Source organism: Ursus maritimus, unplaced genomic scaffold (assembly GCF_017311325.1).
Source record: "Ursus maritimus isolate PB19 unplaced genomic scaffold, ASM1731132v1 scaffold_22, whole genome shotgun sequence".
Classification (NCBI taxonomy): Eukaryota; Metazoa; Chordata; class Mammalia; order Carnivora; family Ursidae; genus Ursus; species Ursus maritimus.
Window position 1 is genome coordinate 46,453,642 of NW_024424675.1, and position 13,221 is coordinate 46,466,862.

A 13,221-nucleotide genomic window follows, 5' to 3' on the forward strand; every position below is an offset into this window, starting at 1 on the left:
GAAGCCTGTCCTGCCTGCGGCTCCTCTGTGCTGTGGGGGTCTCAGTCCTCATCTGTAAGACGATGGGAGTCAGACGCCTAATCTGCGCAGTGGATTAAGTTCTCTGCAGTGGCTTTCAGTCTTTTGTTTGGCACTCACGGTAAGAAACACATTTTACATCTTGACCAAGTACCCACGCAAATATTCACACACGAAGTGGCCTAAACACAAAGCAATACTCTCACTATGTGGGATGCCTATTTTATCCTGGTTCACTTCTACAAAATGCTGGTCACCACCCACCAAGATTCTTCCGGAACCCCACATTCGTCCCGGATCTGATGGGCCGGGTGAAGAGGGAGAGACAGACAAAAAGGGAGCGCACACGTGCGCGCTCGCAGTCACTGACGGAGCCAAGCGCCCTGCAGGGACAGTTCGAGGCCCCTCTCCGCCTCACCCCGAGGACGCCCAGGACGCCTCCCGGCTGGAGCCGACCAGGCCAGGCCAGGCGGGGCTTTGAGGCGCTGGTGGCGGGCTGGGATTTATTTTAAGGGACTTGAAGCTACCGCAGGTTTGGGGGAGGGGAGGGATTAAAGGAGAAGATGCGCTCAGCACTTTATATTTAGCGGCTGACGCGCCGGAAGCGCTCGTTACCCGCAGCTGCCACTGCGCCCCGCGCCCAGGGGGCAGTCCCCACCTCCACGCCGCGGTTAGGGACCCCGGCGCCCGCCTTCGCCTTCGGGGGCAGGGATTCCCGGTCACCCGCCTCCACATCGTGGGCAGAGACCCCGAACCCCGCCTCCACTCCGCGGTTAGGGACCCCGGCCCCAGCCCCAGCACCTCGTCTTCACTCAGCGGGATAGGGACTCCCGGCCCCACGCGTGCACCTCGCGGGACAGGGACCCCGAACCCCGCAATCGCCTCCCGGGACATGGACCCCGAACACTGCCTCCACGTCGCCGACAGAGACCCCGAACCCCGTCTTCGCTCAGCGGAACAGAGACTCCGGGCCCCCGGCCTCCACGCCGCGGTTAGGGACCCCGGCCCTCGCCTTCGCTCCCCGGGGCAGGGACTCTGGCCCGCGGAAGCTGGAGAAGGGGCGGGGAGCACGCCAGCCGGGCGGCCTTCCAGCCCAGAGCAGGGGAAGCTGTCCTGGCCTGTTCCGCAGAGGCGATGCCTAGCTGGGGGGACCCCGCTCGTAAGCTCGAGGCACAGCGACCAGGGCAAGGCCAACGCGCTCCGCCCCCAGCCCCGCCCCTCCGCTGACCGGCCCCGCCCGCCCGGCACGCGCACGCGCGCTTCGCCCCTCCCAATTCCCACCCCTTTTCCACCTCCCCCCATTGCCCCCGGCCCTGAGCCTGCCGGCGGGGTCTCGTGCTCCCACCCCGCGCGGAGCCCGCCGGGAGTTGGCTGAGGAGGGGGCGGAGAGCCGGGGAAAGCCCGCCCGGGCCCGCGGCGGGGGCTGCGCAGGCGTGGAGCGCGGGCCCGCCCCTAGGCCCGCGGCGCGGCCATATTTAAAGGGAGGCCGGCGCGGAGAGCCAATGGGTGCCGAGCGTGCGGGGGCGGGGCGTGGCGGCGCGAGGCCCCGGATGTGGCTGCTGCGGCCCCTCCTCCCCCGCGCTCTCCTCAGAGCCCCCGGCCGCGCGCCGCCGCTTGCTCGCTGGTCCCAGCGCAGGCCTGTCGGGCGGCGGTAAGGAGGCGCAGAGGCGGAGGAGCGGGCGGCGGCGGCGGCGAGGCAACCGCGCGGAGGCGAGCGGGCCAGGCCCAGCCGGGCGGCCGCCGCCATGAGCGGCTCCTCGGGCACCCCGTACCTGGGCAGCAAGATCAGCCTCATCTCCAAGGCGCAGATCCGCTACGAGGGCATCCTCTACACCATCGACACGGACAACTCCACCGTGGCGCTCGCCAAAGGTAGCGGCCCCGCGGCCGCCCCAACCGCCCCGGCCCCCGCCCGCCAACAGCCGCGGCCGCTCCCCGCCCCCCGCGGCGCCCCCCGCCCGCCTCCCCACCCCCGCGGGGCCCGGCCGGCACAATGGTCTCCCCCAGCACGGCAGCGGCTTATTGTGCGCGGCCGGCCCGCCCAGCCCGATGGAGGGGAGGGGAGGTGGGGGCGGGTCCGGCTCCCGCCGCGCCGCCCCCTCCCCCGCGCAGCCCACCTCTGCAGGTGGGGGGCCGGTGTAGCCAGGCGGGCGCGGAGAGCCGGGTCCCTGCGGAGGAGGGGCGGGGCGAGGGGCCTGAGGCTCCCCGGGGCCTCCCCAGAACACGACTCCTGCAAGCCCTTCTGGAACCTATTAAGCAGCTGGGGCCTTGAGCCTGAATAAATACCACGTCTTAATGGAACCTCCTGCCAGGATGGGAGCTTCGGTCGGCCCCTAGGTGCCCCTGCTTAAAGCGCTCTCCTGCCCTGATGCAGACGTTGTGGCCACACCGACGCCCCCCGGAGACTTAGGGGAAGAAGGCTGTATTGTGGCTCTAGAGGAGTCCAGAATCTTTCCCCAGCTTGTTGAGGCAGGAGGTGGCTCCAAAGTTTCTTTGTCTTCATCCTCCAGGGAAGATGGCGAGTGTCCTTCCCTTGCCTCTTAGAAGTGCTGAGTGCAGCCAGGTCTGCAGAAACCCTGTTTGTGTGATGGGTCTTGTTAGGCCTTTAAGGGTTAGGACTCGGCTTGCATGATTCTTCTTTCAGAGAGAGCTGCAGGCCTTCAGGACGCTGTCATTCCACACTCTGGGCATATGTCCTAAAGGTAGCGCTCCAAGTTCTAGGGTAGACAGATTGCACTGCTCCAGGGGAGAATTCAGGATTCCAGATAAGGGCATGTGCTGACGTGTACTCTTGGCACCTGAGTATGTTTGGCATGAGATCCCCATCAGAGAAACTGAGGCCCAGAGTCTCTGGTCCCTAGTAGGAGTTGTGCTCAGATGAGATAGAGGTTGCTTCAAGCCCAGCTCTGCCCCAGAGACTGAAGGACAGACTTGGAGAGACCTTAATCCCTGCTGCTAAGGGTCCACACCCCCAAGAAGGCCTTCGGGCACACACAAGCTGGTGCTGTGGGTCCAGGTCCTGGGCCCACTTCTCCCGATGTTTTGTGATAGATAGCTCCTCCCCAGGCAGGTTGTGGGAGGGTGAGGGTAACAACCTCCAGGCTTCTCTCCTAGCAAAACAGACTCCCAGGGGTGACGATGTGGGGTGAGGTTTCAGGCAAAAAACAGCTGTCGGGCTCCGATGTCGCTAACTTGTCTTTGTGACCTAGAACCTTTTGGAGCATTGCCAGCTGGGGTCTTGTAGGTATTGTCCACTGGAAATTGGGGGGTGGGGTAGTTGTTGGAAGGTGGAACGTGGGTGCTGTGCTGTGGATGGTGTGCGGGGCAGGGCCAGTCATGGAATGCTTCAGAACTGCCACGGAGAGGATGGATGGAACGCCCTTGGCAGAGGACGATAACCTAACACTTCTTTTTCTCAACTCCGAAGTGAGGTCTTTTGGTACTGAAGACCGTCCCACAGATAGGCCGGCCCCCCCCAGAGAGGAAATCTATGAATACATCATTTTCCGGGGAAGTGATATCAAAGATATTACCGTGTGTGAACCTCCGAAAGCTCAGCACACACTCCCTCAGGATCCTGCTATTGTTCAGGTAAGTGTGTCACTCTGCTTTGTGGGGGGCATGGTTTCTGAGAGGTGCTGGTGTCCAAGTGGAACTTGGTGTCATCTGTTCGGCGGGAGTGCTCAACTCGAGGAATAGCCTTTTAGTGAAAAGTGGTTTAATTTCTGTCTAGGCTGTTGGTGTTCCTCCGAAAGGTCTTAACCTCAGCCTGCGGTAGCGTGTGCTGTGGAGTGAGACTCTCCGTTTGTGTTAGGAGAGGGTGGTGTTCTAGTCTTGCCTGGGGTGTTTGGGGAATTGGGTATGTCTGAAGATTTGGGTTGGGACAGCAAGACTTGCTCTCTTGACACTGTCCAGATTTTAAATTCCAGTGTTGTGGGACACTGAATTTGCAATTCCCACACCATACACCTGTCTGCTGCATTAAGGCATGACTCTTTAAGCATTTTTATGTAATTTTTAAAGATTTTATTTATTTGGGAGAGAGCACGGAGGTGGGGTGGGTGGTGGGGAGAGGGAGAAACAGACTCTTTGCTGAGCAGGGAGCCAGATCAGGGGCAGATCCCAGGACCCAGATGATGACCTGAGCAGAAGGCAGTTGCTTAACAGAGTGAGCCACCCAGGCGCTCCTAATAAGGTATAATTTGCCTAGGATTACCAGGGAGCCTAGGTTGATATTCTCTTGACTTAAAATTTAACTATTCCCTGGCTCCTCTGAGGTTCATACTATGGGAGGCGCTCCCTAGAAGATAGGAGCATGCGTGGGGGTTCTGGGAATATGTGGAGGAGCCCCGGGGCCAGATTCATGAAAGGTTTGCAGGAATAGTTCTCAGGGACTTCAGAAGAGGCAAGTACCTAAGCCAGGCCTCTAGGGACAAAGAGGCCTTTTGGGAGCAACAGGCAGCAGTGTCCCCAAAGGTAGGGGGACCAGAGGAAGGATGCTCGTCTGGGAACCTCCTGGCTTTGCTCCCATATGTTGGGGCACGGCCAGATCGAGGATGGTGTACCCATACAGAGGCTAAACTGCTTGACAGTGGGGTGTCATCGGAGGGCTTGAGTTAGGGGAAATTGAGGTTTGAGTTACCTGGACAGGCAGTGCTGGGTATGGAATGTGGGAAAGGCAGCTTTGAGCTCCCTTAGATCATCCTGGAAGTGTCCCCTCTGTCCCCCAGTCGTGGGGCTGCCTTTCCTTGTCTGAGCAGTGCTTTCCAGGCGGGTAATGGGAGGGCCTTGCGCTGCTCTCATCTGTGTGTCTCATTGCTCAGTCTTCCCTGGGCTCGGGCTCGGCCTCCTCCTTCCAGCCACACGTGCCTTACAGCCCCTTCAGAGGGATGCCACCCTACAGCCAGCTGGCTGCCAGCTCTCTGCTTAGCCAGCAGTACGCCGCTTCCTTGGGTCTAGGTGAGTAACCTGTTTCTATCTGGTAAACTGCTCGTGCTGTGACCTGCAGGAGGCGGGGCCGCAGACCCTGACAGCGGGGATGCTCTGTTCTTGTGACATTCAGCTTGTATCGCACGCTTCGTACGTTACTCAGTGCCACTTCAACTAGTTAGAATGCTTAGTAACTACTTAATTGAGAGTAAAAGAGTTAGCGTTCTGAATTTTGGAACAGATGAATCAAATCAAAATTCATTTGAAATGTTGGTGCGGGTGGAAGTCATGATACATTTGCTTCAATAAGAAACAAGTGTTATGTATGATTACAGATGAGTTCTACGAGCATGTTTGTAAACCTGTAAATGATGGAAGTTAAATCAACACTTATCTATTATAATCATTGTACTGTCAGTGCTTTGCACAAAAGTTATTTCCCCGAAGGTGAACTAACTCTGGAATGAGGTTCTGTTCCGCACGTGTAGAGAGTCTACCTGGCCCTGGACGCAGCTTTGCCATGCGTTCAGACCCTGGAGCTGGCAGGCTCCTCCTCAGGCGTAGGGATGTGAGCAGGCCCTGTAGACCGGTTCTTGGGTCACCTTTTAATCCAGTTGTCTTGATTGCTGCTCCTAGTGTGGGTGCCCTTCTCAGCCTGGCTCACCGTGTTTCTAGAGTAAGTTTGTGTGAGCCACATGTCCTACGAGAGACTGCCTGGCTCTTTCCAAGCTTGCTGGACGCAGGACGAGTGTCTCGTTACTTATTTGTGTACTTTCTCTTTTGCTCTTCTCTCCTCTGTCTTCTTTTAGAGAAGCTGGTGAGCCCTCCAGCCTCGGCCGCAGCTTCCAGCCCTAGTTCTTCTCCATCTCCACAGCCCGCTTCAGAGCTTGACATGTCCTCAGAGCCACATCAGCTCACTTCCAAGGGTAACCGCAGTTTGGGAGAGCTGCATGCTGTCTTGCCATCCTGAGAGCAAGGGGGTAAACCAGTAGCCCAGAGTGACAGTAGCTGTAGCCAAGCCCGCGGGTCAAAGTTGCTTCCATTTGATTCCTTACATAGTCATGATTTATTAATGAACTCGCAGAGTTTGAGAGAAGGGGCGGAAAGAGCTGACCAATCACTTGTTCACTCTCCCGGGGCCCAGGGTCTGCTTTGACCTGTACTGAGACTACCAAACATGGGAACTTCTCCTCTGCACAGAAAGCCTTTCCCTGCGGTTTCTGCTGGTCCCGAAGGTGTTCTAGATTACTGGGTGAGACTACAGGAGAGTGTCCCTAAGAAACTCACGTGTTGTTCTGGGATGTGTGTGCCACATTGGTCAGCCATCCAGGGGGCCTCAAGTGAAGCCCCTTTAAAATTGGGAGACTTGCTCGAGCTGTTGACCAGGTGAATAGTGCGGACCTAATGACCAGCTTGTTAATGCTGGTGTGCACCACCTGTCTCAGTTGGGCTGTGGCACCTCTTGGGGCTTCTTGACCTTTCTTGATGTTCTTCTCATTTCATCGGAGAGCTGAGATTCACGTGCCCAGCTGTTGGAGTCAGAGCATGGGAGCTCTGCCCTCGCCACTGCAGAGGCTGGGTCCAAGATCGCACCTGCAGCTTCCTCTGTGGCACGCGACTCCTGTCAGTTCGTTATTTTGCACGTGTTGCTTTCTGTTCCTGCATGTATGCCAGTGCGTCCGAGTTGTAGAAGCAGTAATGGTTTTTTTTTTCCCGGGTAAAATTTACATTAGTTCATCGTTCTTTGGATTGTTTGTGAGAAATTGCTCTTAAGGCAAGATGGTTTAACTGCTTTGGTTTTCTCAAAAGCAAGGGAGCCTGAGAGTCTTGCCCCCTCGAGTTAGAGTGAGTTAGAGTGCGGCAGGAGCCATCCCACTGTCTCTGGGAAGGCCCTGCCGGGCAAGGTGGCGGGCCAGGGAGGGCGCTCTAGCGTGGCGCCTGTAGTAGAGCGCGTCTGCAGGTGCTGGGATGTGAGACCGCGAGCGGCGTCTGTGCTGGTCATAAGGGGTATTTTACAGTCACTGCCTTAGTGTCTGTGCCACATGGGAAATAAGAAAGATGAAAGAGCCAGTCTTCACGTGGGACGGGCTGCCCCTCATCAGAGTTACCTCTGTGGTTAGGGCTCAGTTTTTCTGTGTCAAAGCTCTGGACCTCCACCCAGCACCCACCCTTCCCCCACCTTGAGATGTATGGGGAGGAGGGAGGAGATGGGCCAGCGTGGGTGGCATGCCCTCTCCCTTTCCCTGCCTCAGGAGACACCGCGGTTGCTGAGACCTCCGCCGAGACTCGGCTTCTGAGCTTGCAGCTGCGGTGCCCGGGGCTGGGGCTGCAGTGTTGTAGGACAGACTTCACGAGGCCCGCCTCCAGGGCCAGCCTGGCAGCTTTCGTTTCTTCCGGATGTGTTTGTGTTACTTTTCTGTAGTTGGCTCTTATGACAGCATCCTTTTTGGTGGTGGTGTTCCTCAAGCGGAAACAACAGTGTTCTAGAATTTAAAGAGTGATCACTGTATTTACGACAAATTCCCGGACAGGGATTGTTCTTGTCCAGTGTGGACTGGAATGAAATAAATTCTAAGACCGTGAATTGGGCAGCATCTTGGAACCCAAGGAGCCCCCTCGGGGTTAGAGCTTACGTGATTTTTGGAAAGCTTGGTTTGTTTACTTTTTGCATCGCCCTCCCCGTCCTGGAAGCTGTTTCTAAACCACCTGGGAGGTGTTCATTTTTGGCAGGATGTTTTTCTCTCCTCGGCATTCCCTAGCTTGGGGATCCTGGGGCTCAGGGCTCCCAGATGAACTGGCCTTGTTGCTGCCTGGCTGGGCACAGAGGGGTGGTCCAGGAGGCTTGGCCGGGATTGGGAGAGTCTCGAGGTGGTTACCTTCAACTGCCTGGCGTGCCACCCAAAAGGAGTGGCCGGAGGGGTGCGAGGTCTTCTCCTCTCTGGTTTTAAGCCCTCATTCCCTTCCCGTCTCAGGAGCTGGTTTTCCATCCGTCCCAGTCGGCAAGAGCCCCATGGTGGAGCAGGCTGTCCAGACTGGTTCTGTTGATAACCTGAACGCCAAAAAGCTGTTACCTGGCAAGGGCCCCGTGGGGATGCAGCTCAACGGGCGGCCCGCCCAGCCAAGCAGCAAGACCAGCAGCGGTACTTGAACACTTCGTTCCTCCGGAGTTTGCTTCGTGTTCTCAGAGCGGCACTCTGCTTCCTGGGGTTTTTTTTCTTTCTCTCTTCTCTCTCTTTTCTTTTTTAATTAACACCAATCCCTGCCCCCACCCTAAACACCATGTGCTTTTGCAGGGCCTCCCCTTGCCGCATGTCCCCCGTGGTGGTGCCACCCTGCTTCCATCGCTGGGCTCTGCTTTTGTAGGCGCTTGCCTTACTCTTACCTTTTGCGCCTTAGATGTAGTTCAGCCGGCAGCTGTGCAAAGTCAAGGGCAGGTGAATGACGAGAACAGAAGACCTCAGAGGAGGAGATCAGGTAACAGGTGTTGCCACTTGAGTTCTGGGGAGCCTCCAACTGTCCAGGTGTGCTCTGCTTGCCCACCCCCCTTGTCTCTGTGGGTGACAGTTTTAGGGGGTGCTGGGGCTCAGTGTCTGCTTCTGGCTCTATTCCCTCCTTGTCATCCATCTTACTGCGAGTAATGTCAGGTTGGTGGCTTACCAGCGGGGCTTTCCTTTCTTCTCCCAGGGAACAGACGAACAAGGAACCGCTCCAGAGGTCAAAACCGCCCAACGAATGTCAAAGAAAACACAATCAAGTTTGAAGGCGACTTTGATTTTGAGAGTGCCAATGCCCAGTTCAACAGAGAGGAGCTGGACAAAGAGTTTAAGAAGAAGCTGAATTTTAAAGGTGTTTGTCGTTATTCGGAAATTGCCCTCTCTACCAAGAAGTATGTGTAGAAGCAGGTCAAGGAGAGGCTGGGGCGGGGGGGCGGTGGAGGGCAGCTAGGCCAGTGGCCAGTGGCCAGTGTGGAAGCGGCGCCCCTAAGGGGTTCCTGAGTGAGGAGGAGCCTTGGGGCCCCAGGCAAACCTTGCTCAGGGGAGGACGAGCAGACCGCGTGGCCCCAGAGTGGACGGGACTGGTTAGGATATCGAGGGGATTCTGCTAACACTGAAAACCCCCCTGCAGCACTTCCGAGGCCTGAGGACAGCTGCCCGGGGGTCCCTCTGGTAGGAGGGGTGCTTGTTTGCTTCCCGGCATCCCAGTGTGTTCTTCTCCGTGCAGATGACAAAGCTGAGAAGGGGGACGAGAAGGACTCGGCAGTGGTGACCCAGAGTGATGAGGCTCCTGCTGAGGAAGACCACCTGGGGCCCAACTGCTACTATGACAAGTCCAAGTCCTTCTTCGACAACATCTCCTCTGAGCTCAAGACCAGGTTAGGGGGCCGGGTGAGGGCGCTGGGCCCGGGGCTTGTGAGGCCTGGATGAGCTGCCCGGAAGACCCTCGTTCTGCTTCATAACTCCTGAGGCTAGGGCATGCTGTCTTGAAGACCAGCCTCAGATCTAAGTTAAGGGCCAATCTAGGATCCTACTCACATTTTTGCCATGTGGGTACATCAGTCCTGCTGATACCAGCAGGTGCCAATGTGGGAACCCTGGCAGTCACAGGCACCTGAGGGGTCTGACCAAGGTCCAGCCCCCACTTCCGTCTTGGCTTTGCGGCCCCTTTGTCCGTGAAGGCTGTGCTCGGCACTGCCCTCCCCAGCTGAGTGGCTGCATCGTTCAGCTCTGCAGCACCTCGTCCTGGCCCACTCCTGGTTCCCAGTTGACCTCAGGGGCCTGAGGCCCTTGCTGCTTGTAGCAGCTGGCCAGTGTTTTGTTCGGGGTGTTCTTTCATCTGCTTGCTGGAGCCTCGGGACCCTGTCGTGCATTTTTAGTGCCTTGCAGCTGGTGCTCGGATGCTGCCGTGTGAACAAGCTGGACGGTAAACGGAGTATGTAGGGTGGGCACAGTGTGGAAATGCAGACCCATTTGCTCTGCGCGCAGAGTGCCAGACACGCTGCTGGGCAGCGAGGGCACAGCTCAGAGCAAGCTGGGAGTCCCTACTTGCCCCGTCTCTATCCTGGCAGGGGAAAAACTGATAAAAACACATGCATGTCTAGGATAGAAATGCCTCTGGGAACGGAGTGGGGTGGCTGGGCCAGGGGGAGGGTAATGGTAAATTGAGTGTGGAGGTCTCCTACCACGTGGTTTTTGGGAGCCAGCGTGGGGGGGGGGACGAAGGAAGTTTCTGCAGACAGGCTGCCGGGGCGAGGCAGGCAGGGTGCATCTGCCGCGTGCCCAAGCACAGTCCAAGAGAGTCGGTCCAGGATGAAGGGAACGTGTGCGTGTGGGGCTTAGTAGGTCATGGTGATGACCAGCTCGTGTGCTGAGAGCTGTGGGCAGCTGTCAAGGTCGGAGCCAGGGAGCTATGCCATCTGACGCCTCTGCTCTTTCTGCCGAGCACGCTGAAGGTGGGCAAGTGTGAGGCTGGGTGGCCCATCCAGAGGCTTTTGCAGTAGTCTGGGTGTTTGGAAATTGGGTGGTAGTGGTGGTAGAGGAGAGAGCTTGGCTTCTCAATGCACTTTGAAGGGGGAGCAGATAGGGTTTGCTGACAGGATGTGGGGAGAACCAGAATGATTCTCTGGGTGGTTGGCCTGGGCAGCTGAAGGGTGCAGCTGCTGGTTCTTTTAAGTGAGGCCTACAGGAGCTCAGTGCTGGGTATGTGGTCCGTGAGCTGCCTATAAACAGACAAGGGTCCTCTCCTGAGCTACAAAGGTAGGTGTTGGCCGCATCCTCAGTACAAAGGATGCTGGGGCAGTGTGGAGTGTTGGTGCCATGTCCCCACTACCCCTGAGCATTAGCGACACATTCTTGGAGACCCTGTCCATCCAGCCCAACCCCCTTCTCATGTACTAAACACTTGTCTGAAGGTCTGTGGTTTACTGTCTAGTGTCACGTGCTCGTCTTCGTTGATAAAGGCATGAGAGTTGATGCCCAGCAGCCCAGTCCAGTGAGAAACAGACCTGGTTGGAAATGTGGCTGGGAGCACCTGCAGTGTTGGCTGTCTGGCTGCTGGTTCCAGCAACACAGCACCGCCTGCCCGTCTTTCCTTCCTCCCCGGCCGTGTGAGGCTGGGGCCTGGCTCAGAAAGCGGTGAGCAGGTGCGGCTGCCGTTGGTCTCACGCACCTGCCTGTGCTTCAGTTCCAGGCGGACTACGTGGGCTGAGGAGCGGAAGCTCAACACAGAGACCTTTGGGGTGTCAGGAAGGTTTCTTCGTGGCCGTAGCTTCAGGGGTGGATTTCGAGGGGGCAGGGGCAACGGTACAACCCGTCGCAACCCAACTTCCCACAGAGCTGGGACTGGCAGGGTGTAAGGATGCAGCCCAAGGTGAGTGAGGGAAAGCAGCTTCTGGGTCCTTTGGTGGGAGGGTGTTAGGGTGGGAGAGGCTGATAGCCAGCCTCTGCAGGAAGAGCTTAGGAGCCGGGAGTGACTGGCTCTGGTTTCCAGTAAGAGGGGGAGCCTCCAGGAATCCAGGCCAAAATGAGGGCCTGGACCCTCCCAGTCACCCAGGGGGCTCCTAGGGAGGGCAGGCCCCAGTGTTGTCAGAGTGTGGTCAGCAATGACAGATTGTCCCAAGCCAGCCTCCCCACCGCGGCCTGCAGGAACTCCGAGACTGCATTAACAAGGTCCCGGTGACTTGGGTGCCCCGTGGGTCTGGGTGGTGAGTGGGCTACAGGTGTGCCTGGTGCTGACCTGCCCCAGCCAGGTGGGACCTAGAGCTTCCTCCCTGTCCCCCATGTGTACAAAGATGATTTCCATCGTTGGTTGTGATTGCAAAGTCTGGGGAGCCTGGGCCTGATTGGAGTGGGAGAGGGGCTGAGCATCCCTGTCCTCCCTGGGAGTCTGTGTGCCTGGCTCATGCTGGGTGGCTGTCTAGTGGAATGTGAGCATACTCACTTGGTGTCCTGTCCCCTTCCTGCAGGCGCCTGCAGTAGTAGCACAGAGACGGAAGCTGTGTCTGAGGATATTGGAAAACGCTGCACTTAGCGGGGAGACGTGGGTCACTTTGTTTACTGAGTTTGGAAAATTCCCGTACTACTACTTATGCTTTGGACTTAATTGAACTTGGACATGGTCTGAGTTAGAACCACTTGTTTGGGGGGGAAGTATTCGTGGGTAACCTCTTTGAGGTATCTTGGCCTGTCTTTCCTCTTTAGTTGTGCACAGCCTAATTCTAAGGTTTTGGTATTTTGGAAAAAGGTTTCTAGAGCAAAAGCTTGATCCTCACTTTGTGACCTTTTTTTGTGACAGCTTTGACTTTTTTAAAGTGGAACCAAATCTCATTTGGCAAATGTGGCAGCCAAGCGTGTCTCTGTAACCCAGCTGGCCTCTGGTGCTGCTGGCCTGGCACCCCCATGGCCTCAGGTGGGGTCTCAGGAGCCAGGCAGGGCCAGCATGGGAGCGTGGGGGGGGGGAACCTTAGAGCAGGGAAAGTGGGGTGTCCCACAGATCATGTTGTATAAGCAAACCAGACAACCCTTACATCCAAAGTGGCGATGTCAAGGTTGAGGGCTGGTGGGTTGGGGGGGTGGGGGGAAGAAGGGGAATCCTGGAGGCTTAGGAAGGGGTCCTGAACATGAGCTAGGAACTGTCGCTCGGAGCCTGGCTTCCATAGGAATCGGGGTTGGGGGCCAAAGCCCAGGGCAAGCCCCACTGTGGGGTCCCTATCCTTCCTGCCCTGCCCCTGCTATCCCCAGACCCAGGCCAGTCAGTGTTGGACTCTGGCCAATGTTCAGTGTCTCATCCACTTGGAAATGAGCCAGTCTTTTTTGCAAGGTCGGTTGACCGAGAACATACTTCTTCTCAATTGTAAATAGTTGTGTTTTTGTTTTACAGTGGGTGGAGGGTGGGTGGGGAATATAAATTTGTTGCATGAGTAAATGGGTCAGACCTTTAGTGTAAGCATGCGCCCTTCTGCTGGAGAGGGCATTGTGTTGAACATAAGCACCTTGGTAACTAAACCCCTTTAAATAGCTATAAAGGTTTTAGTTCTGTATTGATTCAGTTACTGTAAAAGCTTGGGTTTATTTTTGTAGGATTTAATGGCTAAGAATTAGAACATAGCAATGGGCTGCTCTGTTGGAGTAATGTAAATTGTAATTATAAATAAACATGCAAACCTTTAAAACTTTTTTCTTCTCTACTCTGAAAGTAAATAGTTCTGTTGATTCTGCTGCCTGAGTCACATCGTGTCTGACGTGCCTGTCCTGAGGCAGGAGTTGTTCAAGCCTCAAG

General features: G+C 56.8%; 1 protein-coding gene across 3 annotated transcripts; it reads left to right on the forward strand.

Moving 5' to 3' along the window:
• Positions 1 to 1,671: 1,671 nt before the first annotated feature.
• LSM14B (LSM family member 14B) lies at positions 1,672 to 13,117 on the forward strand. Of its 3 annotated transcripts, XM_040638544.1 has the most exons (10): positions 1,677 to 1,890; positions 3,446 to 3,609; positions 4,842 to 4,977; positions 5,757 to 5,873; positions 7,920 to 8,087; positions 8,344 to 8,421; positions 8,632 to 8,793; positions 9,169 to 9,319; positions 11,128 to 11,313; positions 11,909 to 13,117. In XM_040638544.1, exons 1-9 carry the CDS (start codon positions 1,764 to 1,766, stop codon positions 11,297 to 11,299), a joined length of 1,275 nt encoding a protein of 424 aa, XP_040494478.1. In that variant the 5' UTR covers positions 1,677 to 1,763; the 3' UTR covers positions 11,300 to 11,313; positions 11,909 to 13,117. The 3 variants fall into 3 exon arrangements, with proteins under 3 accessions (XP_040494479.1, XP_040494478.1, XP_040494480.1); XM_040638545.1 differs by lacking the exon at positions 8,344 to 8,421 and having other exon boundaries at positions 1,672 to 1,890; XM_040638546.1 differs by lacking the exon at positions 5,757 to 5,873 and having other exon boundaries at positions 1,683 to 1,890.
• The last annotated feature ends 104 nt before the right edge of the window (positions 13,118 to 13,221 follow it).

Excerpts from the sequence above, each read along its gene's own strand:
- LSM14B (XM_040638544.1), top strand. The coding sequence starts at position 1,764 with ATGAGCGGCTCCTCGGGCACCCCGTACCTGGGCAGCAAGATCAGCCTC. Across the intron at positions 8,088-8,343 it reads AAGCAGCAAGACCAGCAGCG|ATGTAGTTCAGCCGGCAGCT; the intron begins GTACTTGAACAC and ends TTTGCGCCTTAG. Across the intron at positions 8,794-9,168 it reads GAAGAAGCTGAATTTTAAAG|ATGACAAAGCTGAGAAGGGG; the intron begins GTGTTTGTCGTT and ends TTCTCCGTGCAG.